At 38.3% G+C, this 9,123-nt stretch overlaps 2 protein-coding genes across 4 annotated transcripts in view; one reads left to right on the forward strand and one right to left on the reverse strand.

Moving 5' to 3' along the window:
* Positions 1-1,334, forward strand: part of slc44a5a (solute carrier family 44 member 5a) — an 89,264-nt gene extending 87,930 nt beyond the window's left edge. For both annotated transcript variants that reach the window (XM_079614148.1, XM_079614149.1), the window contains exons 20-22: positions 145-233; positions 331-415; positions 731-1,334. In XM_079614148.1, coding sequence (XP_079470274.1) covers positions 145-233; positions 331-415; positions 731-843 — 287 coding nt within the window. In that variant the 3' untranslated portion in view covers positions 844-1,334. The remainder of the gene's footprint in view (positions 1-144; positions 234-330; positions 416-730) is intronic.
* A 1,731-nt stretch (positions 1,335-3,065) lies between these two features.
* Positions 3,066-8,636, reverse strand: lhx8a (LIM homeobox 8a). 2 transcript variants are annotated; one of them, XM_079614150.1, is made up of 8 exons: positions 8,427-8,636; positions 7,269-7,409; positions 6,947-7,068; positions 6,072-6,292; positions 5,822-5,925; positions 5,263-5,358; positions 4,713-4,896; positions 3,066-4,582 (listed from the first exon to the last, which is right to left on the reverse strand). In XM_079614150.1, exons 1-8 carry the CDS (start codon positions 8,478-8,480, stop codon positions 4,506-4,508), a joined length of 999 nt encoding a protein of 332 aa, XP_079470276.1. In that variant the 5' UTR covers positions 8,481-8,636; the 3' UTR covers positions 3,066-4,505. The 2 variants fall into 2 exon arrangements, with proteins under 2 accessions (XP_079470276.1, XP_079470277.1); XM_079614151.1 differs by lacking the exon at positions 8,427-8,636 and adding an exon at positions 7,642-8,048 and having other exon boundaries at positions 4,115-4,582.
* Between the last annotated feature and the right edge of the window lie 487 nt (positions 8,637-9,123).

Here is a 9,123-nt window from a genome sequence, read left to right on the forward strand (position 1 = left end):
GCATAAACTCATTTAGCGTCTGCTGTAGGCTGGTTAAGCAGAACTGCGTGTATTCCCTCTGGCCACACGAGGGCGCGAGAGAGTAACATGAGCGGCGGTCCACTGAGGTTTGTGGTTGAGCGCTCCATCAATTCTATCCTGCAGGTGTTATTGCCTTCCTCTTCTTTACACGCAAGATCCCCATCATCCAAGAGGAGGTGCCCGTGTTGAATTACTACTGCGTGCCTCTCTTGGTGAGAACGTCTCTTTAGTGTTATTTATTATTTCAAACTGGAACTAGTTTCTGGTTGAGATAGTGTTTTGACTGGCAGGTCTCTCTTTCTTTGACAGACAGTGATACTGGGTTCATACTTAATTGCGCACAGCTTCTTCAGCGTCTATGCAATGTGTGTGGACACTTTGTTCCTTTGTTTCTGTGAGTATTGAAGCATTATTATATTTGATATAATATTCTGTTTTATTTAGAAAATAAATACATTGAGTGTTATGATCAATTTTGGCATGGAATCATAGATACTAGCATCTATTTATGTAGCTTGAAATGAATATTTTCCTGTATGTCCCTCTAAAACTTTCTCCCAAGCTTGAAACCACTGGCTTTAGACTTTCACTCTTTGTGCAAAAATATTTCTAAACTGCACATTTGCACACGTTTGATTTCCTGAAGCAGTACAACCTCTATTTCTCTCCGTTTTCTGTGTTATCGTACAACACTGTGCGGCGTTCACAGGCGAAGACTTGGAGAGAAACGACGGGACAACGGCCAAGCCTTTCCTCATGTCTCCCGGCCTGAAGAGAATTCTGGGAAGAGCCGAGCTGAGCCCCAAGAAGTCACGCGGATAAAACCCTATGAGAATACCTTTACTCGACTTACATACTTAGCATGCATTAACTTACAGTATAATATAGCTAAAGTGGACTACATTTTTGTAACGGGAGCTGAGGATTATGGGACGTGTTGACGTGACCGTCCACCTCAAGAAAAGACCAAAGACTCTCTCTGCACTGTAACAGCGACGAACCCAGGACACGGAGCTTTGGCCTTTCTGACACGGACCCTACACTGCATACTAACATGTTTGCCTCTTACTGCTGCCTTATTCTGGGGAAATGATGACTGACATTTAAAAGCTGCCTGAGATTGGACACCTTGAGGAAAGAAGCCCGACTTGAGAGTTGATGTAAATCTGAGCGACTGATTCATCCAATGCAGTTTTCTTCTCTCGTGTACGATTAGAGCTGGTTTTACAGCTAAAACGACTTTAAATGGTTTTCACACAATCCTTGCAGGACTTCCCACTTTAAAAAAAACAACGCACATATTGGTAAACAGCATCCCATTTGACGTTTAATCATCAAAATATGTTGCTCAGTGATAATGTCAATTTAAATTATATACTGAAGTAATTTTTTCAGGCAAGTTAAACTCAATCCATCGCATTTGTGACAATGTTGATTACAACACAAAAGGATTTCAATTTGTCCCTCGTGTGCAGTGAATGGGCCCATATTTGGTGTATTTGTACAGCTTATAGTTTTATACAAGCACTTACATTAAACATAATTGTTCAAGTTTTTTTGTCATTTAAGGGTTTATGGCATTGTATAATTGTATACACACATTTTTTTCACTCTGACATCATGTTAACACACGTCTTGTGGATATCCTATTGAAACGGCAAGTATTTTAATGTTTGCACTCTGTAACCCCAGATTTTGGCTTATTTAAAGAAGAGAAGGGACAGGTGGACATTCATTTTTGTTATCATATCAACACTGTCACAAATGCTGTCGATTATCTGAACCTTCAGCATTGCGGTTGTGATGGAGGGCAACGAGATTTCCTGCGTCACAGTAGCTCAACTGCAGATCAGATGTATAAAATCTAAGGCTGCATCTGAAATTGCATACTTCACTACTATATAGTAGGCGAAAACAGTTTGTGACTAAATAAATATGTCCAACTTCACAGTACTCATAAAAGAATAGGCAGAAAGTACCCAATGACCTGCTTCTTCCGGTGAGATTCTGAAGTGTGCATACAATGGACACTTTACTATCCCATAAGCCCACGGGAGAGGATTTACGAATGACAGTGAAGCAACACTGGTAGGTCACATGATAATGACAGCATGGCGAATGTAGTATGTCCTGATTACAGTCATACTAGCCTATATAGAACATACTTTTTTTTAGCACCTGTGAAATAACTTACTCAAAACAAGTACCTACAGTACTAAAGAGTGTGTGATTTCGGACGCAGCCTATGGGCATCTGTTGGTAGCATCCATCATCTTAAGGCAACATTCCTTCTTTGAGCTCTAGGTGTTCAGTCTGGTTTTCTTTAAACCCTCATCACTGAATTTAAAGCAAAATGTACAGTAAATAATGTAACAAGCCTACAGTCTTCCAGATCAGTTCGATTATATTTTCGGTTCAATGAAACGCTCCTCTGAATATGATGCACAGGCAGAGGAATTCATTAAAATTTAATGGTGATAATTATTGAATGTCTCTTACATTGTCATGTCAAAATGCAAATTGTGGTTTATTTCCATGTAAATAATGAACACATCACTACTTGTATGTGTGCTGTGTCACTGTATTTGGGACTCCTGAATGCATGTGGGTTTTTCCCCTGCTCAGATGGTTAACGTGAGGTTTGGAAGACTCTGTCTGAAATCAGCAAAGGGCTTTCATAGCATTTTCTTTTCTGTGTAGTTGAAGTGATTGGGAGTTATCTGGCTTGCAGAAGGACACTAGACAAAAGTGCGTTTCTAAATGCTTCCTTCTGGACCGGTGAGTGAGATTGAGAGAAGAATAAGCACTAACAATTCCTGAAGAAGCTAAAAGAACCAAACCATTGTTTTTTGTTGGTCCCCTTTTAAGGATCTTTTTGAGAATAATTGGAAATATAAAAGAACTGTCCTTCTCAAAGAAGTCATTTATGTTTATTTCTACTGTGAGATACAAGATTAAAGTGCTATGGTTTTATAATCCTAGATTAAAACACTTTTGTAATGTTGTAGGAGTGGGTATTTATTGTATTTGTACTTTTGTACCACAACATGGAATTGTGATTTTTTTTTATATTTAAATGAATAAAAACAATTTAAAGAATACTTTCCCTGAATGACTTCCCTCAGGTCCATTTCACACATTACACATCTCTAAGGCATTTTTTTTTTTATCCAGAGTTGTCAAACAATACGGCACAGCTGTGATGAATCTCTCACTAATAAACATTATTTCTCAGGATTTAATTCCCTTTATTAAACTGCCATTGAAATGCATTAATACTTCAACACCGCCAATTTTTCAAAAATGTGTTTTGTGGATCTCTCATCAAAAACCATTAGCCGACTATACGCTTAACCCTAAAATGATATTTTAACAGTAACGAATGCCTTCAAGTAACATAACACCAGAGTTAACGGAAATTGCTCTGTTTGGGATAAGTTAAACACAAAGACATGTACGTATAAGCATCCTTATGTCTACTTTCAGCTCTAGACCTGGAGGAAATGATGGATCAGACCCTTTTACACGACCAGCTCGCTGAGAAAACCCCTCAGAAGAACTCGAGGCAAGACAGCTAACGGGAAATAAACAGCCATCGTCCTGCTGCGTACGATAAAACTAACTATTCACTGATTTCTTATGTTTAATGCAAGGATCGATAGCTTTGCAAACTGCATATTTTGATCTATACCAAAATTGGTCAATTTCCAGTGACCGATCGCAGACCAAAACATCAAAATGATTGACATGTTAAAAAGTGCAAGAACGTGCGATAAAACACTTTGTCAGTCACAAAGAAACCAAAGTTGTAGAGCATTACACGGACCAAGATGCACAGTTATGGGTTTGCATTTAATAAGATAAGCCTATATTTAAATGTTTCCTCCCTTCACAGTTCATAAGTATCCGTTTAATTAAATCGTAAACTAGCATTTAATGACTAGTAGATTGTTGCTCAAGAAATTTAAGAAATGGCCATATAGAAAACTTTCTAGCCATATATAATCCCAAAACAACTCAGAAACTTCCGATTCAACTCAAGTTCTTAAGCAGAAACACTAAACAAACAATAATTACACCAACCGCTTTAATTTGATCAATGCTAGAGGCAAATCAGATTTTATTGGCTTTTCTTCACCTTCCCATTTTCTTTAGAACCATCAAACAAAACAATGTGCGTCGACTAAACCAGAAACTAAGAATTCCATGGTAGATTTATTTTAAAACAAAGTGCTCAGTCACATACAAGAAATAAATTAAATGCCATTTATTCCATCACTATATAGATATATATAATATATTAAACAAAAACTTCAGGCTCTTTTCACAATTAGAGACTTTTCTTTTCGATCATTGCAAGATATCCTTCAGTAAGTGCCCATGAAAGATAAAGTAGCATGGGTCTTGTTCAAGACTCAGTCAATAGAAGAATCAGTATTTCCTCGTGCGGTCCTCTGACCTGAGCGTGTGTGGCGGTGGGCGTCTCAGGCGTGGCCGATGGGTAGTTGTGTCATCGAGTGGGGCAAGAGAGGCTGCAGCACCAGTGAAGTGGGAGAGTGGACTACAAGGACGAAAAATTCAATGTTCAGTCTCAAAACCTCAATGAAGAGCTGGTCAGCATATGCACAAAGTTTAAATCAAGCTAGCTGAGTCAAGCTGAATACAGTTAATATTCCACGAGAGGAATGTACCATCCATATAGGAGTGTAGCGCAGTCAGCATAGGGTTGTCCACCGGGGCAAAAGCGGTGTACTGAAGTTCATCTATTAGAGGAGGAGAGAGTTGAGCGGACTGCAGAGATGACACTGGTGCGGCTGAAGAGTGATTTGGGCTGACGTGCTTCTTATGACGAGCTCGACAGTTCTGGAACCAAACCTGAACCGAAGGCAGAGGAAGAAAAACATGTTTATTGACAGTACAGTGAAAATTCATTGATGCCACAGAATTACAGCAAACAAAAATAAGACACCTGCAAATCAAATGAATACTTAGCATGCTAAAACACTTGGGTAATAGTCAACTTTGATATACTTTTTTTACAGTCTTCTATGACAACATTTGTTTTTACATTGCTTCAACTCATCAAAATTAGTTTCTCATCTTTTATAAGTTATCCAAGATTCAACTTTAAGTCAGTTTAATGTAATTTAAGTTGAAATGACTTAAACATCCAAGTTGATTCTACTTGAAACGGAAAGTTTTTTTTTTTTTTTTTTTTTTTTTTAAACTCTTGCATTATACCTGAATAACCCTCCGGCTAAGACCGGTTCTTTCTGCCAACTTTTGTAAAGTCTGGGCATCTGGATTGTTGTCCTGAGCAAATTGAGCTTGCATTACCTTGAATGAATAAAACAGATTATTAAAAAAAAAAAGTGCAAAACAAAGACTAAATGTCAAGCAGCCATTACAAGTACAATAAACCACTCATTTGTTATATTTATACATCTATTTATATTCTTTGAAACTATTAAAATCGCATCAAAAATAAAAGTGGGTTTACATAAACTGTACGTGTGTATGTGATATATATACACACACACATGCATGTATATATTTTAGAAATATTTGCATGCATATACTTATATATAAAGAAATTATTATTCTTAAATGTATACATGAACATGTGTGTGTGTATAGATAGATAGATAGAGAGATAGATAGAGATAGATAGAGATAGATAGAGAATTATACACAGTACACTCATGTAAACAAACTTTTATTTTGGATGCAATTAATCGTTTCACAGCTCCATTATTTATATATTTATATTTTATATATAGAAGATAATTTGAGTATTAACCTGTAGCTGGTCAGCTGTGAAACTTGTGCGTGCCCTCTTGGCTGGTTTAGGCTGATTTACTTCCTGCTCTGAGGGAACGGCTCCCTCCACATTCACTCCTTTTCCTACGGCAAACCACATAAGAAAGAGCGGAATCAGACTTAAGCTGTGGTTCCATAAGAGCTGAATGATTGGAGATGGAATAAACGGTTTGTTTATTCTGATAGCTTCAAAATGTCCATTTAGGATATATAAATGTCAAGCGTCTAACCATTCTCCATGGCGCGTTTGAGGTTGTCCAACATGCAGTCGTAGTGCACACGACACAGAACCCTCTCATCCACCAAGGCGAACTCTTCTCCTGTGGACAGCTGTCTTTTGCAGGAGAAGCAAGCAAAACAAGCCAGGTGGTAGGTGTTCCCTTTTGCTCTGCGGACCCAGTCGTTTGAATGGATGTTCCTGCCACAGTGAGCGCAACGGGTTCCATATTTCCTGCCAGAACCAAAAAAAATGTATAAGAACTTCCATCTTTAAAAGGTAAAAAATGTGACACTTTTAGTGAGGCTAACAGTGGTTGTTTGGTGGAGATACGGCACTCCAGGAAAAACCACAGGGATGGAATGAAAACATTGGTTGTTTTCTACTATTGTCATGTAAATTATAGAATTTAGGGAAGGAAACAGTAAGGAAAGCATGCAAGGTTTCGGCACACTCTTAAATATAAAGGCTCCAACGGGTTTGTTTGTTTTTCGCAATACTAGCCTACCATTAAAGAACCTTTTTTTTTTTCTTAATGTGAAGAATTGTAATATTCCAAAGAACATGTTTCCACAATAAAGAACCTTTTGTGCAGTGGAAATTGTGAATTTTAAAGGTTCTTCATGGAACCATGCAAATAAAGAACCTTTATTTTTGAAAGTGTAGAAAACTACTAAATGTAGTCGCAACATAAGAATTATGCAAAAGCTTCACCAGTTTAGAAATTCTGTAAACAATTATTTTGTAACTTTTTAAAACAAAAACGCACAGTGCACTGAACAGAAAATATTATTGGTCGTCCAACGGCCGCCAGACAGCACTTTAAACACTATTTGAAGTAGCCCATTAATTTTACATAAATTAGTAAAAAAAAATGTACACATTTACCTGAAGTAGTCCAATTTACAGAATATCTCCTTTTCTTTTATATAGCAGCTAATGTGTCTGCCCAGAGATGTTTGGCACACGCTGCACGACAGGCATCTCACGTGCCAGCACATGTCGTTCACCTGAGGAGGAAAAGCAACAGTTTTCAATTACGCGTTTTTTTCCATGCATAGAGATAGGGTTTACAGTCTTAAAATGTTAAACTCGTATTTAAATACTGGGCAAATCCCAGCGTCCCAGGGCTGAACTATTTGGTAATGTAATAGGTCACTTGTCTGAAAGAGTCGTTTGTTGTTATAAACATAAAATATGTAATGCGTACCTTGAGCAGATATTTGTCGACGATCTCAGTGCCACAGCTGGTACAGACGGCTTTCTCTGTCATGGCATGAGGCGAAGAGCTGGGCGACAAAGAAAGCGACGACGAACACGAGACCTCCTCAAACAGCTCCTGGGGTTTATCCTAAAAATCAAACAAAGATTAGCCTACGCGCATTATGTTTCTTATAAATAGGCTAGGCCTAGGCTACATGAACACAAGTAAACCATTCTAAAATGTTGGATGAAAACTCAGCCTTAGGAAACAGCAGGTTGGCGTTCCTGAATAATATGCTGAAGCCTTTGACTAAAACTTAAAACATAACAGTAGCCCTCATCTCCAGAAATGCGTAAAAATAGTTATGGCTGATAAATACCGGCGCGTTTGTCAGCGGTGTGTAGAGGACTGAACCTCCGCAGCGCGCGGGCATGACGAGAGAAGTTCGGATACACACACTGTATCGCGCGCTCGTCCGCGCCGCCGCCTTTTAACCTCCGCGCCGCGGCCGAGCGACCCATTAACGACCACTCTGCGTTTCACTATGACAACACGCAAGCGAGGGGCGATGCAGAAACACGGGCGCTGTTTAACGCAAAGCGTCATCCTCTTCATTTCAAGCGCTGAAACTCCACAGGTAAAATTAACTGTTTTTCCTCTCGTCTTCTGTATGCTTTTGGTGCTCTCCAAACGGACTGTGTTTTTTTCCTCTCCTTATCATAATTTTTTTTTTAACTTAAACTATTTCCAAACTCTCTTAAAACCCGACTTGTCGCCGTGAAAAAGAAGAAAATAAACCCCAATCAGTTAATTTATATTAATTGCGCGCAGGCGTTGCTTGAGGCACAGCTGAGGATGGTACCGTAATTCAGAAGGCAGTTTCAGCTCGCGCTGACAAACAGAAGAGTAAATACTAGTTTATTGCGTGATGCAAAATGAAACACAGTGCGTCTGCAGCTTTAGTTTTTGAAGTTTAAAATATTGTGATTATTTTTATCATTGAAAATCTTCCACAATATGTAGCCTAAATATCAGAGAAGGCCACTTTCGGTATCAGGATTAATATCAATAGCTAAAATAATAAAGAAATTAAAGTAGCAGACAATATAGAGACTATACGCAAAAATACATTTGAAAATGTTGGCTAACTAATTTGTCACTTACAGTGTTCTTGCTTGGACTTTCTTTCGCAGTGGTTTGTTCATTTTTCCAGTACATTGTATCCAGTATGTTGTTATCCACTCTTATATGTCCTGTACAGCGAGCATTAATCCACACACGGCTGCTGCAGCTCAATGCACGCCGTGACCATGTTTTAACTCAAACTTTTGTTTTCCTCAGTGAGGGTGGAACTTTTGCTCGTGTTCTCACTCCTCTGGCCGCACCTCCCTGTCACATTTACACACGCCTATTATCAGTTGCGTGAAATAAAAAGATCTGTAAACAAACTGCAGGCAGCATAATATTTGTTGAATCAAGTTTTGCAAACGATTTTTAAGGCCATAGCTACATGCCTATATAGGAAAAAGCTTAAATAATACAGCTGGTCTCTTTCTAAGATGCCGCAGCAGTATAAACATCAGAATTATGATTTTGCTTCACAGAATATCACAATATCTTAGGTCTCAGTGATAGCCAACACTGCATGTCAAATTCACTTTGCATTATTGTAATTTCGGAGGTTTGCTCGTGTTATTGCGCGGGTTTGACATTTTGCCTTAGAAAATACAGGTTTGGAAATATGCATGGGTAAATACTGCAATTATGATGATAAAATTAAACATTTCAAGTTTGTTAAAATAAAAGCTGAAGGATAGTAATTTTAAACAGTTGTTCTTAATAGCTCTCAAATTCATTGTCA

The sequence above is a fragment of the Phoxinus phoxinus genome, assembly GCF_949152265.1.
Source record: "Phoxinus phoxinus genome assembly, chromosome: 5".
Taxonomy (NCBI): Eukaryota; Metazoa; Chordata; class Actinopteri; order Cypriniformes; family Leuciscidae; genus Phoxinus; species Phoxinus phoxinus.